Source organism: Bos indicus, chromosome 2 (assembly GCF_029378745.1).
Source record: "Bos indicus isolate NIAB-ARS_2022 breed Sahiwal x Tharparkar chromosome 2, NIAB-ARS_B.indTharparkar_mat_pri_1.0, whole genome shotgun sequence".
Lineage (NCBI taxonomy): Eukaryota > Metazoa > Chordata > Mammalia > Artiodactyla > Bovidae > Bos > Bos indicus.
In genome coordinates, this window is record NC_091761.1 from 95,192,170 (window position 1) to 95,215,227 (window position 23,058).

A 23,058-nucleotide genomic window follows, 5' to 3' on the forward strand; every position below is an offset into this window, starting at 1 on the left:
TGACCTGTGTGGAAGAAAGAGCAGGAGTAGTCTGCTCTTGAATATGGGTGATGGGGATTCCTAGAACTGAGGACTTTACACAGGGAAGAAACTTCTTTCTGGATCTGGGGGAGCCAAGAGCTTTGATAAAGTTGGTTTTAAAGGAGAAAAAAGTCAAGTAATTTTCCACTATTTAAAAAAAGCTGTTTGAAGACATGATGGAGTAAATGAAGCAACTGCTCACATATTAACTTCTGCTGAGACATCTAGTAACTGACTTATCTTATCTTGATTGTGGGAGCCTATGCCCTTATGCATTCTCAGAGACACAGTATAGACTGATCTGCACGAGAAGCACAGGATTTTCTAGCTCTCTTTACAGAAGAATGAAACCTCTGCTTGGAACCTTTTATCTGTTGGGTATGCTGGTTCCTGGTTGGTTGGGATATGATAGGTGAGTATGAAGTGGAAGGAGGGGTGACTGGTATGATTTGGATTGTCTAAATGGAAAGCTTCTTTTTAATATCAGTGCAGTTGGATTCTCCACTCTTCCTACCCATTACACACACCACCATGAAATGAGAATAATAATGACTGAAATTTTATCATTGAGCATTACTCTGTGTGTGTGTGTGTGTGTGTGTGTGTGTGTGTGTTAGTTGCTCAGTCATGTCTGGCTCTTTGCAACACCATGGACTGTAGCTTGCCAAGCTCCTCTGTCCATGGACTTCTCCAGGCAAGAATACTTTTCCAGGGGCTCTTCCCAACCCAGGAATCGAACTGAGCATTACTCTGCAGCTGCTGCTGCTAAGTTACTTCAGTCGTGTCCAACCCTTTGCAACCCCATGCATTGTAGCCCACCAGGCTCCTCTGTCCATGGGATTCTCCAGGCAAGAATACTGTAGTGAGCCATTCCCTTCTCCAGAGCATTACTCTAATAATCTTTAAATAAATATATAGATCTTCAACAAAGATTTCCTAGCACAGTGTATGATAAATACCAATAGATATGTCATATTTTGTAATTGAAAAAAGAAAACTGTAATGAAAATTCTATATCCCTCATTTACATAATTTCTCCATTTATAAATCACATTATTCTAATTATTCAGAAAATGTTTCAAGTGTTTAAAACTACCAAACAATTTCACTCAGACATAATTACTGTTGATGTTTTTGAATAGATAGTGAGATCGCTAATTAAGCATATAGTACTACTGCAAACATTTTTCAGTTAAGTTGTCTTATACAAAACTTCTTATGGCATTCATAACTTCTTGAAAGCATAATGCAATCACTAATAACAGTTCATCATTGCTACCCTACAAGGCAGAGTGATTCCTACTGTCATTGGGTACATAATACTGTGATGCACATCCAGCCATATGATAATTTTTGTTGTTATTTTGCAAATTTTTTATTATTTCCCTAATATAAGTTATAAGAAGTGGAATCACTGGGTTAGAAGCTGCAAAAAGCTCAAGAATCTTGCTACATCCGCCCTCTAGAAAAGCTGCATCAGTTTACACTTCCAGCTACAGTGTATGAAAGCACTTTTTAAGCATTTTCCAACTTGACAAGTGAAAAATGCCCACAGTTACTTATTTTTCATTTTGTTGATTTCTTATAAGGTTAAGTATTTTGTCTTATTTATTATTCATTTTATGTTTATAAATTGCTCATTCATGTCATTTGCCCATTTTGTGTTCTTTCTCCACTCATAATGAAGAACTTTTTTGAATATATAATATATATAAACATTGCGTGTATGTATAGTTTCAAAATAAAGTATATTTTCCTGTATTAATATTATACATAGCTTATTATTCTGCACATTTAATATATCTCATCATGCATGTGTGGTTATAAACAGTGTTTCTTCTTTAGTTCCATGTTTAATCTAATCCTACAGCAAACACGCTCTCACTGAACAGAGAAATCCAGTCCAATTTTTGCCCCAGATTAACTGTATGACCTCAGCCTGTCCCTCAGCTTCATAGACAGTCTGATTTCAGGTATATAAAGGAAGTCCAGGATCTAGTGATACCTAAAGCTGTTTGCATCACCGTCTCATGTTTTCATTACTTTATGTGGGTTTCATATAGATACTGCATTTATCTTCTCTTCTGAGATTCTTCATTCATAAATCAGAGACAAAGACTTACATATGTTACAGGACTTTGATTGGAATAAAAAACTTGCTTAAAATATCACAAACCTTCAAACTTACATATTCTTTGAATCAGTATTCCTTCTTCTGTAAATTTATATTGAGAAAACAAACTATGGAAAGAATCATATGCACTGAGATATAGCTTTATTTATAAGATAAACATGATATTAAATATTATAACATTTGGAAACAACCTGTGTGCCCCACATTAAGGTATGTAAATATTGATACATGACATATGACAGTAGGATATTATTTATCCACTAGAATAATAACTATGAAAAAATTAATAGCATGGGAAAAGACATGTTTTATGCTAAAAGAAAGATGCAGAATACAAAATGTAATAAAAAATACTTTAAAAAAATAGAAGAAACCAGGTATGTACCAAAATGGACACTGTTATCTTTGGCTGGTAATTCCTTTCCTTTTCCCTCAATTATTCTTCATTTTGCAAATATCTACAAAGGAGATACATAAAATTTTTATTTTAAAAATGATTGACAAGCCCAATTTAAATTATGGAAGTGATTTGGCTCAGATATGGGGAATCAGACAAGATGGCTTCCAGTGCACAGCTCCTCATCCCAGCTCTTGAGCAAAACATTTCAAATCTCCTAGTCCTGGTCCTTGTTGATGGTTTTCATTTTCATTTTCATTATTATTTACTGACATAAAATAATGCCCACTTTCGTATGGCTCTTACCAACTCAAAACATAGGTTAGCTGCCATTTTTGATTCTCCTTACACACTTTGTGTGATGTAGTCAGTTCAGTTCAGTCCAGTCGCTCATTCGTGTCCAATTCCTTGCGACCCCATGAACTGTAGCATGCCAGGCCTCCCTGTCTATCACCAACTCCCGGTGTCCACCCAAACCCATGACCATTGAGTCGGTGATGCCATCCAACCATCTCATCCTCTGTCGTCCCCTTCTCTTCCTGCCCTTAATCTTTCCCAGCATCAGGGTTTTTTCCAGTGAATCAGCTCTTCACATCAGGTGCCCAAAGTATTGGGAGTTTCAGCTTCAACATCAGTCTTTCCAGTGAACACTAAGGACTGATCTCCTTTAGGATGGGCTGGTTGGATCTCCTTGCAGTCCAAGGGACTCTCAGGAGTCTTCTCCAACACCACAGTTCAACAGCATCAATTCTTCACCTCTCAGCTTTCTTTATAGTCCAACTCTCACATCCATACATGACCACTGGAAAAACCATAGCCTTGACTAGACAGACCTTTGTTGGCAAAGTAATGTCTCTGCTTTTCAATATGCTATCTAGGTTGGTCATAACTTTCCTTCCAAGGAGTAAGCGTCTTTTAATTTCATGGCTGCAGTCACCATCTGCAGTGATTTTGGAGCCCAGAAAAATAAAGTCAGTCACTGTTTCCACTGTTTCTCCATCTAATTGCCATGAAGTGTTGGGACTGGATGCCATGATCTTCTTTTTCTGAATGTTGAGCTTTAAGCCAACTTTTTCACTCTCCTCTTTCACTTTCATCAAGAGGCTCTTTAATTCTTCACTTTCTGCCATAAGGGTGGTGTCATCTGCATATTTGAGGTTATTGATATTTCTCCCGGCAATCTTGATTCCAGCTTGTGCATCCTCCAGCCCAGCATTTCTCATGATGTACTCTGCATAGAAGTTAAATAAGCAGGGTGACAATATACAGCCTTGACATACTCCTTTTCCTATCTGGAACCAGTCTGTTGTTCCATGTTCAGTTCTAACTGTTGCTTCCTGACCTGTATACAGATTTCTCAAGAGGCAGGTCAAGTGGTCTGGTATTCCCATCAGTTTCAGAGTTTTCCACAGTTTATCATGATCCACACAGTCAAAGGCTTTGGCATAGTCAATAAAGCAGAAATAGATGTTTTTCTGGAACTCTCTTGCTTTTTCGATGATCCAGTGGATGTTGGCAATTTGATCTCTGGTTCCTCTGCCTTTTTTAAAACCATCTTGAATATCTGATGTAATAGTAGTCCAGAAAATCTACAGTTAACAAGGATGACAAGCTTTGTGATCTTTCCCTTGATCATTTAGGCAGCTTTGTAATCTTTCCCTTGATCATTTAGGGAGGTGGTCTATTATATATATTACATACTCCCAATATGTAGAATCATTTGGATCAAGCCTATGGATCAAGGATATGCTTGATATCCATATGCTCAGTCATGTCCAACTCTTTGTAACCCTTTGGAATGTAGCCCACCAGGCTCCTCTGCCCATGGAATTTTCCAGGCAAGCATACTGGAGTGGGTTTCCATGCTCTCCTCCAAGGGGTCTTCCCAACCCGGGAATTGAACCCCCATCTCTTACATGTCCTGCATTGGCAGGTGAGTTCTTTACCACTAACACCACCTGAGATGCTCCAGTAATTACTGTAAAATACTATGCAGTCAATAAAAATATTTATAATGAGTTTCTATTAGTTTGAGGAAATGTCTTTGGTAGAATATATAATAAAAAGAAGCAAAACAAAATTATATATAGATATAATTTGCACTGTGTTTATTAAAAAATATGCACTGATAAAAGCCTGAAGGGAAATATGTCAAAATATCAGCAGTGGTTAACTGAAGAATGAAGAAGATGGGATTATTCCTTCCTTCTCTCTTCTATTTTTCTTCTCTCTGTACTTCCTAACTTTCCACTTATAAGCAAATGTTAATTTTGTAAGAGAGAAAAAAAATTGAAAATACATTACTGTCATGAAATATTCATGTAACTGTTTCCTAAGTATTTAAATACAAAATTTGCCTCAATATACATTAGGATTTTTTGCCTCTTTCAACATTCCAAAAAAAATTTCATCAGACAATCTTTGATCTGCAGTATTTATTAATAATGTACCCCAAGAGATCATTTTCTCTGTTAAACATTTTATGAATTCCTATTCAAAAAGAATACACAACGTACAATAATCTTTTCATTTGATCGTGAGATGAGACTGGTGATAATTCAGGGGATTAGACAGCTTTTTCCTTCCTTATCTACATGTATTATGCATCACCCAAGAAATTGCCTGGAAACAGGAAGCTGCCTTTTCTAAGTATATGGTTTATATGTTGCTTGAACTAAGTAACATTTGGGGTTTTTAGATATAAGTATTGTGTTTAATGTCATGTAAAATGATCAGCACTTCTAATATTAGGGGTTTTCATTCAAATCTCATATGGTTCACTTTTTTTGCATATTGTATGGACCCAGTCATTCAATGCTGGGCTTGGACATTTTCCAGACATTTAACTGGGGCAAAGTTGAAGGTCGGTGCTTGATAGTGTCCAGTGACCTTTCATTTATTCCCTTCCATATTGCAAAATTGCTTGGGAATACCAGCTCAGTTGAAACAGAAATTCACCAGCTGCCAGGACTGCTTTTCAGTGTATTCACTTTCCTATGTTACCAAGTAGATGACTGTGATCGAAACAGACCTTTGCTGAACTATGTGATGGAAATAACTGTGTTGCCTTGAACAACCACCATCCCTGGTCCCAACCGCACAGGAAAGCATCTGCAGTGATCTCCTTTCCCAGTTGTACAGTCAGTGTGAGGAGTGAGAAGGAAGGGCTGAATGGACTCTTCTCATTAGCTTCATTTCCTCTCCTCTCCCCTTCTGCAAAAGCACTGAAACTAGGTCCCAATGCATTTATAGTGCTAATACTTTTTTAGCTTTCTTGTAGTCCAAATCAGAGATCGATAATTTTTAAAAAAGGCTAATAAACATTTTTATGCATATTTTCTAGAGTATAATGAATGTATAATTGGACTTCCCAGGTGGCACTAGTGGTAAAGAACCCCCCTGCCAATGCAGGTAGATGTGAGATTTGTGGGTTGGATCCCAAAGTCAGGAAGATCCCGGGAGGAGGGCATAGCAACCCACTCCAGTATTCTTGCCTGAGAATCCCATGGACAGAGGAGCCTGGCAGGCTACAGCCCATGGGGAAGCAAAGAGTCAGACATGATAAGCGATTTAGCATGCACACAAATGTCTAATTTAGCCTCTGTAACAAAATCTTCAGAGGAGAAAAAAAAAAATCCAACAACCTGGGACACTAATATTTACCTTAAGGATTGTTGTTAGAACTATATATAGAGTTAGAACAGTGCTGACATACATAACTGCTTGTAAAATATTGGTTGTTATTATAACCAGCTACTTTTCAGTTTGGAATTCTCCTTCTCCTGTCCTCAATATACTTAGTGCACTATTTAATTGGTAATTAGGCTCTAGCTTATCATACCTCACTTTATATTTTTTAATAGCTAAGTTATTTTGCTTTTCATGTATTTATATCTCACTTCCTTAAGTAGATTTTAAGCTCTGTAAGGAAGAAATCTACATTCTATTACTATTACTATGTTATCACTTTTGCATAGAGTCCCAAGGGTGCCTGCCTATTGGATTGTTGAATGAATTAGGTAAGATAATAATGTAAATGTTTAGACTGGTGCCTAGAATATAGTGCCCAATAAGGGTTAACAAATGTTACTATAACATGTATATATGAGATGATTATTTGATAATAGCAGATGAAATGAGCTTCTGAAAATGTATGGGTAAGTTGAATTTAAAAAAGTTTTAAACACCAAGGGATGTATGTGTTTTCTTTATAAAATGTTAATATGTTTTGTAAATAATCAGCCTCAACATATTACACTTAGAGTATTTTTAAACTGAAATTGTTCATTCTGAAGCACTCTTATTTTCTTAAAAAATCGAATAAATGATAAGCATTAGAAATTCATCCTTGAGTGGAAAAGTGTATTGCTCCACAAAAATTACAATTTTAATAGCAGTTGTTTCTTGTAATCTCCTTTCAAAATTAATTTCATTGTTTTAACTAATTATCTAGACAATCATATCTTGTGAGCTTTTCTTGGACAGGCTAAATGAAGTACTGCTCATTTAACAATAAAACGTTTACAGCTTTGAAGATAAAGAGGTTCTGCTAAGTTCAGATTATTATTATTGATATGGTAACAATTAAAATCATGGAATTGTGTAGAGAAATTGATTTCTACTACAGTGGGTGATTATTATGGTACATGGTGTTAATTGAGCAGATTAAAATATTAAATGTAGTCAGTTCTACATTGGAGTTATATTGATGTGAATGGAACTTGAGTTTTAATTAATTTATCAAAATATTTTGTAGTTTGATATTGTTTGAAGATAATATCAGTTAGATGGCTAAATTATTCTCCATATGATTATTATTTTCAATATTATTGTAGCAAAATAGGGTTTTTACTTAGCATTGTTTTGAATTGCTACTTTGTTTTAACATACATTAAGCATTAACTAAGTTCCAAAATCACTGCAGATGGTGACTGCAGCCATGAAATTAAGACGCTTACTCCTTGGAAGGAAACTTATGACCAACCTAGATAGCATATTGAAAAGCAGAGACATTACTTTGCCAACCAAGTTCCATCTAGTCAAAGCTATTGTTTTTCCAGTAATCATGTATGGATGTGAGAGTTGGGCTATAAAGAAAGCAGAGTGCCAAAGAATTGATGCTTTTGAACTGTGGTGTTGGAGAAGACTCTTGAGAATCCCTTGGACTGCAAGGAGATCCAACCAGTCCATTCTGAAGGAGATCAGCCCTGGGATTTCTTTGGAAGGAATGATGCTAAAGCTGAAACTCCAGTACTTTGGCCACCTCATGCGAAGAGTTGACTCATTGGAAAAGACTCTGATGCTGGGAGGGATTGGGGGCAAGAGGAGAAGGGGATGACAGAGGATGAGATGGCTGGATGGCATCATTGACTCAATGCACGTGAGTTTGAGTGGACTCCGGGAGTTGGTGATGGACAGGGAGGCCTGGCGTGCTGCAATTCATGGGGTCACAAAGAGTCGGACACGACTGAGTGACTGAATTGAACTGAACTGAGTGCTATTAACATAGAAAGAAATCACTCCAAATATAGTTATTGGGTAAATGAATGATCAATTACTATGCTCTTATAATGAAAATATAACCCTATATTTAACTTAGGTAAAAACTTTTAGTTAGGGAACCAAAACATTCCTCAAACATTTGTGTGGATTGGAGACAGAAAATTAGCTCTATGACTTACTAACTCTGTGACTGTCTGCAAGTTACTTGGTTTCTCTTGGCCTAGTTTCCTTATTTGTAAAACATGCATGATGACATTTCACAGAGTTGAAATGAGAATAAATCATATAGTGTGCATTATTGTTCTGGCACAATATCTGGCACAAAGGAGAGGCATTGAATACTTTTATCAAACTGTTTGTTAAAATATAAGCCATACATGGCTATCTATTTCATAGGCCTATATCTATTATGGGCTTCCCAGGTGGCTCAGTGGTAAAGAATCCACCTGCCAATGCAGGAGACCTGGGTTCTATACCTGAGTTGGGAAGATCCACTGGAGAAGGAAATGGCAACCCAATCCACTCCATTATTCTTGCCTGGGAAATCCCAAGGACAGAGGAACCTGGTGGGCTAAACAGTCCATGAGGTGACAAAAGAGTCAGAGATGACTTAGCAACTAAGCAACAAAGAATATATATTATAGAAATTGAATTAATAACCTTACAAAACAGAAAGCACCAAGCCCAGATGGGTTCACTGGTGAATTCTATGAAATATTTAAGGAAAAGGTTGTATCTCTACAATTTCATCCAAAAAATAGAAGCAGAGGGAATATTTTTTAATTTCTTTGAGGCCAACCAAATATCAAAACCTCTATTTTTGCTTTATTGACTATGCCAAAGCCTTTGACTGTGTGGATCACAGTAAACGGTGGAAAATTCTTAAAGAGATGGAAATACCAGACCACCTGACCTGCCTCTTGAGAAACTTGTATGCAGGTCAGGAAGCAACAGTTAGAACTGGACATGGAACAACAGACTGGTTCCAAATAGGAAAAGGAGTATGTCAAGGCTGTATATTGTCACCCTGCTTATTTAACTTCTATGCAGAGTACATCATGAGAAACTCTGGGCTGGAAGAAGCACAAGCTGGAATCAAGGTTGCCAGGAGAAATATCAATAACCTCAGATATGCAGATGACACCACCCTTATGGCAGAAAGCAAAGAGGAACTAAAGAGCCTCTTGATGAAAGTGAAAGTGGAGAGTGAAAAGTTGGCTTAAAGCTCAACATTCAGAAAACAAAGATCATGGCATCTGGTCCCATCACTTCATGGGAAATAGATGGGGAAACAGTGGAAACAGTGTCAGACTTTATATTTTTGGACTCCAAAATCACTGCAGATGGTGATTTGAGCCATGAAATTAAAAGACGCTTACTCCTTGGAAGGAAAGTTATGACCAACCTAGAAAGCATATTGAAAAGCAGAGACATTACTTTGCCAACAAAGGACCGTCTAGTAAAGGCTATGATTTTTCCAGTAGTCATGTATGGATGTGAGAGTTGGACTGTGAAGAAAGCTGAGCGCCAAAGAATTGATGCTTTTGAACTGTGGTGTTGGAGAAGACTCTTGAGAGTCCCTTGGACTGCAAGGAGATACAACCAGGCCATTCTGAAGATCAGCCCTGGGATTTCTTTGGAAGGAATGATGCTAAAGCTGAAACTCCAGTACTTCAGCCACCTCATGTGAAAAGTTGACTCATTGGAAAAGACTCTAATGCTGGGAGGGATTGGGGGAAGGAGGAGAAGAGGACAACAGAGGATGAGATGGCTGGATTGCATCACTGACTCGATGGACGTGAGTCTGAGTGAACTCTGGGAGTTGGTGATGGACAGGGAGGCCTGGCGTGCTGTGGTTCATGGGGTCGCAAAGAGTCGGACATGACTGAGCGACTGAACTGAAATATCAAAACCAGTCAAAGACATCATGAAGCAAAAAACACTATAGATTAATATCTCTCATGAACATAGATGTAAAAATGCACCACAAAACACTAGCAAATTAAATCCAAAAATGTATAAAATGAATTCTACACCAGGCCCACTGACTGAATTTATCCCAGATATGCAAGCCTAGTTTAACATTTGATAACCAAATAATGTAATCCATTACATCAATAGGCTAAAAATTTAAAAATCACATGATCATGTCAGTAGATGCAGGAAAAAAAATTTGAAAAAATCCAATAAATGGTGCTGGAACAATTGGACATCCACACACACAAAAAGTGAATCTAGACACAGACCTACAGTCTTTACAAAAATTAACTCAAAAAGGATTACGGACCTAAAAAATGTAAAATGTAAAACCATAAAACTCCTAGAAGATGATGTAGGAGAAAGCCTAGATAAATTTGGGAATAGTGATGATTTTTTAAATACATCACCAAAGACATGAACCATGAAGTATATAATTGATAACCTATACTTTATTAAAATTAAAAACTTCTTCAAAAGATAATGTCAAGAGAAGGAGAAGACTAGGTACAAAATGAGAGAAAATATTTGCAAAAGACATATCTGATAAAGCACAGTTATCTCAAACATACAAAGAACTCTTTGTTAACAACAACAAAGAGACAACCTGATTTTAAAAATGGACAAAGGACCTGAATGGACACACCTCACCAAAGAGGATACACAGGTGGCAGATAAACAGAGGACACATCGCTGGAGAGAATGCGAAATGGCACGGTCCCTTCAGTCACTCCAGAAGACCACTTGGTAGTTTCTTACAAAATTAAATATACTCTTGCCATATGATCTAGCAAACATGCTCCATGGTATGATCCAAATGAATTGAAAACTTACGTCCACAAAACACTGCACACAGCTGTATATGGCAGCTTTACTCATAACTTCTAAAACTTGGAAGCCACCAAGATATCCTTCAGTGGGTGAATGGATAAATAAACTGTGGTAATACAGACAGTAGAACATCAGACAGCGCTAAAAACCTGCCTGCCAAGGCAGGAGACATAAGAGACCTGGGTCCGATCCTGCATTGGGATGATCCCTTGGAGGAGGGCACAGCAACCCACTCCAGTATTCTCGCCTAGAGAATCCCCATGGACAGAGGAGCCTGGAGGCTACAGTCCATAGGGTTGCTCAGAGTTGGACAAGACTGAAGCGACTTAGCATGCACAAAAAGAAATGAACTATCAAGCCCTAAAAAGACATAGAAGAAAGTTAAAATATTACTAAGTGAAGGAAACCAATCTGAAAAGGCCACATGCCGTATGATTCCAACTACATGACATTCTATAAAAGGCAAAACTAAAACTGAAAAGATCAGTGGTTGCCAGGGGTTAGGTGGGAGGGAAAGATGCATAGGCAGATCAGAGACGATTTCTAGGGCAGTGAAGCTCTTCTGTATGATACTATTAATATAATGGTGGGTACACATCATTATACATTTGTCCAGATCCATAGAATGTACAGCAGCAAGAGTGAGCCCTCATGTAACCTGTGGACTTTGGGAAATAATGATGTGTCTATGTAGGTTTATTATAACAAACCGACTGCTCTGGTGTGGGATGTTGGTAATGGGGGAGGTTGTGTGTGTCGGAGAGGGGCAGGGAACAGTAAGTATATAAGAACTCTCAGTATTTTTCATCCAATTTTGCTGTGAACCTAAAACTCCTCTAAAAAACAAAGCTTGTTTTTAAAAATTATAAACCACTGCATTAAGATTCTTACAACTATATACAGTAGTGTGGTTAATACTTCAGGCTTTTCACTCAGGCTGTCAGAGTTTAAGTCCTAATAATACTTTCCCTGTGACTCAATTTCTTCATCTCTGAAATGGGAGTAATAAGAATACTTTGGGGCTTTCCTGGTGGCTCAGTGATAAAGAATCTACCTGCAAAAAAGAGATGCAGTTTGACCCCTGGTCTGGGAAGATTCTGTGTGCTGTGGAGCAACTAAGCCCGTGTGCCAGAACTATTGAGCCTATGCTTTAGAACCTGGGAGCTGCAATAAGAGAAGCCGCTGCAATGAGAAACACCAGCACTGCAGCTAGAATGTAGCCCCTGCTCACAACAACTAGAGAAAGCCCACTTGTAGCAACACAAAGACCCAGTGCAGCCAAAAATAAATACATAAAATTATTTTTTAAAAAGAGAATACCTTATCCTAGGACTTAACCAGTGGTCCAGTGGCTAAGACTTCACCTTTTCCAGTTCAGGAAATGTGGGTTTGACCCCTGGTCTGGGAACAAAGGTTCCATATGCCTCTGCTGCTGCTAAGTCACTTCAGTCTTGTCGGACTCTGTGCGACCCCATAGACGGCAGCCCACCAGGCTTCCCCGTCCCTGGGATTCTCCAGGCAAGAACACTGGAGTGGGTTGCCATTTCCTTCTCCAATGCATGAAAGTGAAAGTGAAGTTGCTTAGTCGTGTCCGACTCTAGCGACTCCATGGACTGCAGCCTACCAGGCTCCTCCGTCCACGGGATTTTCTAGGCAAAAGTACTGGAGTGGGGTGCCATTGCCTTCGCCATATGCCTCAGGGTGTGGCAAAAAAAAAAAAGAATACCTCATCTTAGAGTTTTCCAGAAAAGTGAGAGATTTATTATCTCTCTGAATTATCCCAGCCTCCCTGTAAAGTCCCCAACCCGCAGATGAAGAAACTGCAGCTCAGAGGGGCTCAGTGGTACCCATGGTCTCACAGTTTGTAAGCTCCAGAGATGAGACTTGAGGACTGACTTCTGTCCTCAAGGTGCTGTGCATGTTGGTTTCCACTACTTTTATCATCAACCTTCCAACCCTCATGGTATCCTGGTTTCATGGCTGCTTTTTGTCTTTGCAGATCCCTCACACAACAGAGACAAGAAGTTGTGGATAAAGTAGTGAGTCCGTGGAGCATCCTGGAGACATATTCTTATAACAGATATCACCCCATGGGGGAGGTAAGCACGGACACATGGGGGGTGGGGTTGGTGGCGGTTACAACTGCTTTACGGTGGGCAAGGGATAGTTCATATCCCTGTTAATATCTACAGACCAGAGGGCCCCAGAATGAGAAGCTGAGATTTGTCTGTGCACTGAGGCCAAGGGATTCACAAACATCATCCTGTGACCATCACCATTACAGACACAAATCTAGCAATAGAAATAAAAAGGCAAATCAACAACCAAAAGAAAACAAAAAAAAAAAAGAAAAAGAATGCCCCAATCAGTTTTTCTAGTGTAAACATGGATCAAAATTAAATGTTACTCTCGTTTATCAAGTCTTTTAACTGCTTTAAGTAGGGCAGGATCAGTGTGTATATGGATGTAAAACACAGGTGGAGAAGCCTTCTGATTGAATCCTGTTTAGCTGAAAGGGTGGTATTTCTGGTAGGATACAAGAAACACAGGCAACAGCTCTCGAAAGAAATATTTGTATTGCTATGAAGATATGTTTAATGGTTTTTGAAACTGGATACAGTAAAAAGTATATATGCATATATGTGGTGTGTGTATGTGGTATTATGTAACACTTCTTTTGAAGTAAACATTTCTAAAAATAGAATTACTGGGTTAAACAATCATTTACATTTTTTATATAAATGCCCAAATTGCCCTCCAGCAAGGCTTTGCCACTTATTTCCTCAGTCTTGGGGAATATATTAATATTTTCCAGATTTTTTTTTTCAAAGAGTACAAGAAAGAATTTACACTTTCTTCTGTAACATTCACCCCAAAATACTAAAGTCTCTTAGATTTTCTTTTTTAAACAAGATCCAGTAAGATCCATGAGAAGTGTACGTGCTGGTATCAGAGATGAGATATACTTGGCTCGGCTACTTGCTCTGTGACCTTGTCCAAGACATTTAATCTCTATGTTCCTCAGTTTCCTTATATGTGAAAAAGGAATAGCAGTACTTCTCCTGCAGTTTGGTTGTGAGAATAAATGAAATAGGCTACACTTTACTGATGAAGCAATAAATAAAATGATAGCTGCAACTGTGATGTGCTATTTATATCTCTCCCAGGACTCAGGGCACTGCATCTGATCCAGTCTCATCACAGAAAAGCATATAGTACCCATGTGATGAGTTGTTAATCTCTTCCCTCAGTTAAGTATTATTACTGTTATAATAATGCATTTTATCCATAGATATTCCATGCTAAAGATGAAAGTCAATTGAGACACAGAAATTTGTCTCAGAATTGAGAGAAAATTGAGACAAAGTCAATTAAGACACAGAAATTCAAATAGAATTTGTTATGCCAAATTAATTATTATCATTTACCATAATTCTTATCATTCAGATAATTCTGCTAGACAGAAATTGAATGTGGAGGGTATCATATGCTGAGGACTGTCCTAATATGTCTTATCTTGGTTAATTGCTTATTTCATTCTCCCTTAAAGGACCCTTAAAGGACTTTATTTCATTCTCTCCTTAAAGTTATTAACTTGGTCTTGATTTAGAAATTTCACTGTTCTGCGAAGGGGTATACCCAGACTCTTCTCCAATTTTGGATCCATGGACATTAACAAAGGATATTTTGGGGATTCAAAGAAGATCCCACAAAATAAGCTTATCCTGAAATTTCTGGCATGATTGAGTGCCACAGCAAAGTCCAGAAGTCTGGTGGCTATCTGAAAATTGTGTGATTGGACAATGTTTCGGAAGTGTTATTCTGCATTGTTGAACTTGATTATTCTCAATCATTTATTTGTGAAGTTCAACAGGGTGTCCTAGCCTGGGTGGTAGAGTAGATCTTTAAAGAATATGGGAGAAGGGACAATTATAATTCATTGGTTTAGTCTTTCATTTGTGTGCTAATGAACAGCCAAGATCTAAGAGTTCAGTATCTTGATGAAAGAAACAATTATCTTAATTAGAGGCAAGCAAAGGATCTTCTAATTGATAACCTCAGCCCTCCCTGGCTGTTTCAGATCTACCAGTGGATGAGTGAGATAAGGGAGAAGTACACGGAAGTGGTGACACAGCATTTCCTAGGAATGACCTATGAGAGCCGGCCCATGTATTATTTGAAGGTGAGCGAGAAGGCTGAGAGTTACAGCCTTATCCAAGGATATTGGCTTACTATTCAGGGGCTGCTCAGAAGTACGGACAAGGTTAAAGAGACAGGACAGAGAGATGCTGACTTTTCCACCCTAAACTGGGCTTTTAAAATTAACAACTTGTAAATGCTTACATATTAATCATCTGGGTGGAATCATATTCGGAAGTAAAGAGAACTTCGGAAGTAAAGAGAACTTGGAATGGTTGGGTGACACCACAGGCCTGCCTGCTCAGTCGCTCAGTTGTGTCCAATTCTTTGCAGTCCCATGGGTTGTAGCCCATTGGGCTCCTCCGTCCATGGGATTTCAGGCAAGAATACTGGAGTGGGTTGCCATTTCCTTCTCTAGGGGATGCTCCTGACCTAGCAATAAATCTGCAGTTCTTCAGACTCCTTCATTGGCACTAGGATTCTCTACCACTGTACTACCTAAGGCCCAGAAGTAAGAACTTACTCCTTAGTTTTCTTCCTGCTGGGCCTCACTTGTCCCTGCTAAAACCGAGGAACTTAGAATCGCGGATGGTGGTTGAAAAGGACTTAAGACGCTCTGGCGGAGAGGTTTCCAGACTGTGTTCTGTGAAGGCCTGGATGTCTCCAGCGCTCCCACAGTTGGGGCGGTGGGGGCAGGAAGGATGGTTTGCATAAGGGTGACATCCCCAGTTCACTTTTCATGCTTTTGAGTTTTTACAAAAATGTTTTTTAAACACATTCAGTTCAGTTGCTCAGTCGTATCTGACTCTTTGCGACCCCATGGACTGCAGCATGCCAGGCCTCCCTGTCCATCACCAACTCCCAGAGTTTACTCATACTCATGTCCATTGAGTCAGTGATGCCATCCAACCATCTCATCCTCTGTCATCCCCTTCTCCTCCCACCTTCAATCTTTCCCAGCATCAGGGTCTTTTCAAATGAGTCAGTTCTTTGCATTAGGTGGCCAAACTTTTGGAGTTTCAGCTTCAACATCAGTCCTTCCAATGAATATTCAGGACTGATCTCCTTTAGAATGGACTGGTTGGATCTCCTTGTAGTCCAAGGAACTCTCAAGAGTCTTCTCCAATACCACAGTTCAAAAGCATCAATTCTTCAGCGCTCAGCTTTCTTTAACACACTATTTTCCGTAAAAATATTTGAACATTATGGACAACCTTTATTTTTGGTTCCCTCATTTTTTTTTTTTCCAAGATATTTCTGTGTTGTTGAGTGTTGTCATTATAGACATGCCTGAACCGGCTAAGTCGGCTCCTGCCCCTAAAAAGGGCTCTAAAAAAGCTGTGACCAAGGCCCAAAAGAAGGACGGTAAGAAGCGCAAGAACAGCCGCAAGGAGAGCTACTCCGTGTATGTGTAGAAGGTGCTGAAGCAAGTCCATCCGGGCACCGGCATCTCGTCCAAAGCCCCGGGAGTCATGAACTCCGTCAACGACTTTTTCGAGCGCATCGCTGGCAAGGCATCGTGCCTGGCGCATTACAATAAGTGCTTGACTATCACATTCAGGGAGATCCAGACCGCCGTGCGCTTGCTGCTACCTGGGGAGCTGGCCAAGCACGCCGTGTCCGAGGGCACTAAGGCTGTCACCAAGTATACCAGCTCCAAGTAAATATAATATGCCTAGCTGCTGTTAACGGAGAAGGCAATGGCACTCCACTCCAGTACTCTTGCCTGGAAAATCCCATGGACGGAGGAGCCTGGTGCAGTCCATGGGGTTTCGAAGAGTCGGACACGACTGAGCGACTTCACTTTCACTTTTCATTTTCTGAGGGAACAAAGACCCAGAGAAGTAAAGTGACTTGTGCAAAGTCACAAAGTCAGATCATAGCATAGCCAGAGGAATAAGCCATTCCCAAAGTTCTCTGCCCCTTTTGCATATGACATAATGAAAAACGTTTGAGGCTGATTAACCACTTTTCCATAGACTCTCAGGTTCAGACCAGTGATTTTTCAATCCTGATTGCTTAATACTGATGCCTGGGTCCCATTCACAGAGATTCTGAGCTAATTGCTCCAGGATGGGTCCCAGGCACCCCTTGAAAGCTCCCTAGATGATCCTAAGGTACAGGCAGGGTTGACAACTGCTACACCTAATCAGTGGGTTTTCAAAGGGTGGCCCTGGACCAGCAGCATCAACATTACCCGGGAACTTGTTAGAAATGCACATGCTTGGGCCTAACTGCCAATCTACTGAATCAGAAACTCTGCAGTTGGGCTCAGCAATCTGTGCTTTAACAAACCCTCCCCCAGGTCATTTTGATGGACACTCAAGTTTCAGAGGGCTTCCCTGGTGGCTCAGATGGTAAAGAATCCACTTGCAATGTGGGAGACCTGTGTTCAATCCCTGAGTTGGGAAGATTCCCTGGAGAAGGCATAGCAACCCATTCCAGTATTCTAGCCTGGAGAATCCCCATGGACAGAGGAGCCTGGTAGGCTACAGTCCATGAGGTCACAAAGAGTTGGACATGACTGTGCAACTAAGCACACACGCACGTTTCAAGACCACAGTGCATTTCTAACAAGTTCCCAGCTGGTGCTGATATTACTAGCCCAGGACTGCTCTTCAAGAACCATCACCAAAGCAGTATGGCATTAAAAACTAGCATTATTTGTTTGCTGTCCTCTTACTACTTACTATAGACATGTTATTTTGCAAAGCACATCCTCAAATTATAGTTACTCACAGTTACAAAGAAGTCTATTGACTTCAAAACAGAATTTACCCAGGAGTTGACTGCTATGTTAAACGTGGGCCACCTACCTACGTGACTTTCCATAGGCTGTCAAGCTGAGCTGAGTCAGCCAAGAAGATATCTAAACATCCTTTGCACAGGACATCTTTTAAAAAAGAGAATTGACATGTAATAAGGAGACAATAAAGGTAAACTTACGGTCATATATATATATATATATATATATATATTCATAAAAGAGGGAATTATAAGACAGAATTAAGGTGAAAGGTACATTAGGAGCTTTGAAAATGGGTGAGGCTAAAAGGAAAAATTCCTTGAATATAATGAGTTCAAGCCGCATATTTCAAAATTTGTAACTTTCTCGTAGATACAGAGGGAGAACCTTCATCAGTCCAACTCCCAGGAGCTTTCAATGAACAAGAGTCCAGGACATTTACAAAACAGAACCAGATGTGACTGTTACAAACATGGGCATGTTCACAGCTTCTCCACCAAAGAGGATCTGTAATTGCTAGGTTAATCCATAATTGCCCCAAAAGAGGAGGGGATCTTTATTGCTTTGAGTGAGGCTGGACACGAATGACAAGTGGGAAGAGGAGAAAGAAGACTGGGTCAGCTGGGACTGGAGGAGTCTCTAAAGAAAGAGGAAATTAATGAATTTAATAAGCATTGCAGGACACTGTGTATTTGGATCCTTTCTCAGTTTTCAAGAAGTTTAAATGTAGTACATGTGTGCATGTTAAGTCACTTTAGTTGTGCCTGACTCTTTGCGACTCTGTGAACTATAGCCCGCCGCTCCTCTGTCCATGTGATTTTCTAGGCAGAAACACTGGAGCGGGTTGCCATTTCCTTCTAAAGGGTATCTTCCCAACCCAGAGATTGATCCGGCATTTCTTATGTCTCCTGCATTGGCTGGGGGGTTCTTTACTGCTGAGCCATTGGGGAAGCCCTTAAATGTAGACTGGGATTCAATTTAAGTTCTTTTGATTCTTGAATGTTACTACTTGTGTACTTTTTTACTCTGAGTGAACTCTATGTGGGAAGGTTTTATACAGTTTATAGAGATTTAGCGTCACAGTTTGTGGCTTGGAAGTTTTGGCCTTTATTTAAAGTTAGGGAATAATTTAAGGTATAGGGAAGACCAGGCTTTGTGTGGGGGACGCAGGGGAGTCAGTAAGTTGTCCTAAGAAAAATAAGAGAGCAAGCGTAACCATCAGTTCAGTTCAGTCGCTCTGTCGTGTCCGATGCTTTGCGGCCCCATGAATTGCAGCACGCCAGGCCTCCCTGTCCATCACCAACTCCCGGGGTTCACCCAAACCCATGTCCATTGAGTCAGTGATGCCATCCAGCCATCTCATAACTATAGGAGGGTCATATTGGTGGGTGTCTTTACCAGCAGCCTTGCCTCATCCTTGAAACCACGGAATGGAGGGAGACAGGTGCCCTTAGGGGAATAAAAAAAGATCTAATAACTTTTCACAGTGGCTTGCAATCATAAGCAATTATTTGATAATGGAACACAAATGTCCCCTCCAGATCAGCCAACCATCCAGTAACCCCAAGAAGATTATCTGGATGGACTGTGGAATTCATGCCAGGGAATGGATTGCCCCTGCTTTCTGCCAGTGGTTTGTGAAAGAAGTAAGTGTTTTTAACTTTCTCACAATGGCTAGTTGTGCTTAGTCGCTCAGTCATGTCTGACTCTTTGCAACGCCATGGACTGTAGCCCTCCAGGCTCCTCTTTCCATGGGGATTCTCCAGGCAAGAATACTGGAGTGGGTTGCCATGCCCTCCTCTAGGGGATCTTCCTGACCTAGGGACTGAACCCAGGTCTCACACATAGCAGGCGGATTCTTTACTGTCTGAGACACCAGGTGGTTAACTACCCTACAAAACACCTGTCACGTCTCGGCTATTTGGAGAGCACGTTTCTTTTCACATGTTGGCAAGGCAGCTCTCCACTGAGCTGCTCCTTCACCTCAAAGTGAATGGAATTCATAAGTAGGTTCACTGAAAACTGAGTTAGATGTTCTGGTGTCTTTTTAGTGCACCCAAAATCATTTTTATTGGAAGGTAAGCAAATCTAAATGGAGAAGAAAATATATCTTGGGAGTCAGAGATGAATTTGAATCCCAGAGCCATCTCTTTCTAATAGTCTGGTGCACAATTTCTAACACCAGGACCCCTAGTTTTTCACCTGCAAAAGGTGTATGAAATGACTACTTCAGTGCCTGTTGTGTGGATTAAGAGATTAACACAGAAACTATCAATACCTGGCACCGTGAATTCTCACATATTACCTATACCCCTCCTTAGGGAATAAGACTTTAAAATTAATATAAGATACTTTTGTGTCAAGCCTTTTCAGAAGCCCAAACAGGATGACATCCACAAGGAGTAGTTCTCAAAGTGTAGTTCCTAGACCCACAGCATCAACATAACTGGGAACTTGTTCAAAATGCAAATTCTGGGTTTCCACCTCACTACCTCATACCTAGTGAATTGGGGCTAGGGGTGGAGATGGGGGCTGTATAGCCAGGTGGGCAGTATGTTAACAAGCCAGCCTCCAGGTGATTCTGATATGTGCAGAGGTTTCAGAAAGACCACACATTGAACAGGACAGTTGAGGCAGGATTGATGGGCAAAGGCCAGTGTACACTCACCTCCTATGATTAAGCTGAAATTGTCAGAAAATTGAGAGAAAAGACCTCTTCCCAGGATCATTCCAAACATTTTTCTATCAAATGTCCAGATTCTACAGAACTATGAAGACAACTCAAGGATAAGAAGGCTCCTTAAAAACCTGGACTTCTACGTGCTTCCGGTTCTTAACATAGATGGTTACATCTACACTTGGACGACTGTGAGTACATTGAGTTTGGTCCTGGGATGGGTTCACGAACTAGATATTGATTCAGGTTCATTTTCTGACTTCAGTCACTGCAACTATAAAAATGTTTTGTGGTCATTTAAAGGAGGAAACCTCATTTGGAATTAAAATCCACATTTTTAAGTCAACAATCTAAGTTAAGTTTAGGATCAAGGAGGCTGAAGGCCTTTTTTGAACATTTTTGTTTGTTTGTTTTTGACTTATTCCCAGTGTTTCAGCCAGACTTAATTTTCTTCAACCCCATCTCTTTAACATTTGTGGATTGCCTGTCACCTGATAAGGATTATGTTGGTATAAAATTCCTACACTACTGTGTATCCTTAAATCAGTTCTTGAAACATGAGTGGCACAAATAATCTATAAATTCTAACCCAACCTTTATTTTTCCATGGTGGTCATGCATATGGAGTTGTGGACAGGGGAACATCTCATAAAATTATCTTTTTTTTTTTTTTTTGGCTGCATTGGGTCTTTGTTGCTTTGTGCAGGCTTTCTCTAGTTGCAGTAAGCTTGGGGTACTCTTCGTTGCTGTGTGTGGACTTCTCATTGCGGGGGCTTCTTCTGCTGCCAAGCACAGACTCAAGGGTGCACAGGCTCAGTAGCTGTGGAGCACAGGCTTAGTTGTTCTGTAGCATGTGGGGGTCTTCCTGACCAGGGATTGAAACCTGCATCGACAAGCGGATTTATATCCTCTACACCACCAGGGAAATCCAAGATTTTTATTTAATAGACAACTTCCTCTTTTAAAATGTTTCTAAAGCATACCGCTCCAGACGTCAGAGCCCTGTTTCTAAGGAGTATTCATTCCTCCCACTTCTTCCAGCTCCCCCAGACCTTCAAGGGACCCCTTTCTCTGTAACGGCCTCTCTGGCCCAGTATGAATCAAGCCCTTCCCTTCCAGCTTGTCTGGTGAAACATGTCTTTATCCCTATCTCTACTCATCAGTTGTCTGCTTCCAGAAATGTGCACAAACCATCTCTGATGCACCTGCAAGAGCCTTTTTCCATCTGCCAAGCCATTTCTCTTTCATTCTTTATCACTTGAACCTAAAAAAAATGACTCTGAAGCTTTTCCTGATTAAGCAGATCACATCCACCAGGCACTATTAATCTGCCCATGAGGGAGAGGCCAAATTACCCCTCCAAAGTGATGGTTTACACACATGTGCACTTAGGGTTGTACAGATGTTCCTGTTATTGGGGGTTACTAACCCATCTGGGGGACTAAAAATTAAATGCACTAGCTTCATAATGTTGAGGCAGGTTCTTCCAGACAGTCCTAGGAACTATTTTTCATGTTCAAGGACCACCATCATCACTAACACTGTGATTTATGAGACCTTAGAATGACAACATCCCTGTTTGTTTCCCTGTTACAGGATCGGCTTTGGAGGAAGTCTCGTTCATCCCATAATAATGGCACATGTTTTGGAACAGATCTCAATCGAAACTTTGATGCATCCTGGTGTAGTAAGTACATGCTTACTAAGTACATCATTAGTAAGTAGATGAATAACAAAAAGCAAAAAAAATGGAGCAGAGAAGCTAGGAAAGAGGTGCATTACTAGAGTTAGTACTATTTATATATGCAACTTTTGAAATAAACATCTAATATTGTATAGCTTTCTGGACTTCCTGGTCGGTGTTACTCTGTCTAAAGAGATGATATTATCTATGCAATAAGAACAGCAACACTCATATGCAGGACTCTTTTCAAGTGAGATTGCCTAAAAAAGGGCAACGATGACTTTGATCAGTGTGCATATATTTGAAACTCATCACTCTTTTTAAAAATATATCGTTCAGTCACTAAGTCATGTCTGACTCTTTGTGACCCCATGGACTGCAGCATGCCAGGCTTCCATGACCTTCACTATCTCCCAGAGTTTGTTCAAACACATGTCCATTGAGTCAATGATGCCACCCAACCATCTCATCCTCTGTTGCCCGCTTCCCCTCCTGCCCTTGGTCTTTCCTAGCATCAGAGTCTTTTCCAATGAGTCAGCTCTTCACATCAGGTGGCCAAAGTATTGGGCTTCAGCTTCAGCATCAGTCCTTCCAATGAATATTCAGGATTTGTTTCCTTTAGAATTGACTGGTTTAATCTCCTTGCTGTCCAAGGAACTCTCAAGAGTCTTCTCCAGCACCACAATTTGAATGCATCAATTCTTTGGTGCTCAGCCTTCTTTATGGTCCAACTCTCACATCTGTACATGACTACTGGAAAAACCACAGCTTTGACTATATGGACCTTTGTTGACAAAGTGATGTCTCTGCTTTTTAATACACTGTCTGGGTTTGTTATACCTTTTCTTCCCAGGAGCAAGTGTCTTTTAATTTCATGGCTGCAGTCAGCATCCATAGTGATTTTGAAGCCCAAGAAAATGTGTGTCCCTGTTCCCATTGTTTCCCCAAC

The 23,058-nt window shown here is 40.0% G+C and overlaps 1 protein-coding gene across 1 annotated transcript in view; it reads left to right on the forward strand.

Annotated features, from left to right (window-relative positions):
- The first annotated feature begins 365 nt into the window (after nt 1-365).
- The window catches only part of CPO (carboxypeptidase O), a 31,896-nt gene continuing 9,203 nt past the window's right edge, over nt 366-23,058 (forward strand). Inside the window, exons 1-6 of the mRNA XM_019985392.2 lie at nt 366-433; nt 12,862-12,961; nt 14,944-15,045; nt 19,290-19,394; nt 20,506-20,616; nt 22,022-22,112. Coding sequence (XP_019840951.2) covers nt 366-433; nt 12,862-12,961; nt 14,944-15,045; nt 19,290-19,394; nt 20,506-20,616; nt 22,022-22,112 — 577 coding nt within the window. The remainder of the gene's footprint in view (nt 434-12,861; nt 12,962-14,943; nt 15,046-19,289; nt 19,395-20,505; nt 20,617-22,021; nt 22,113-23,058) is intronic.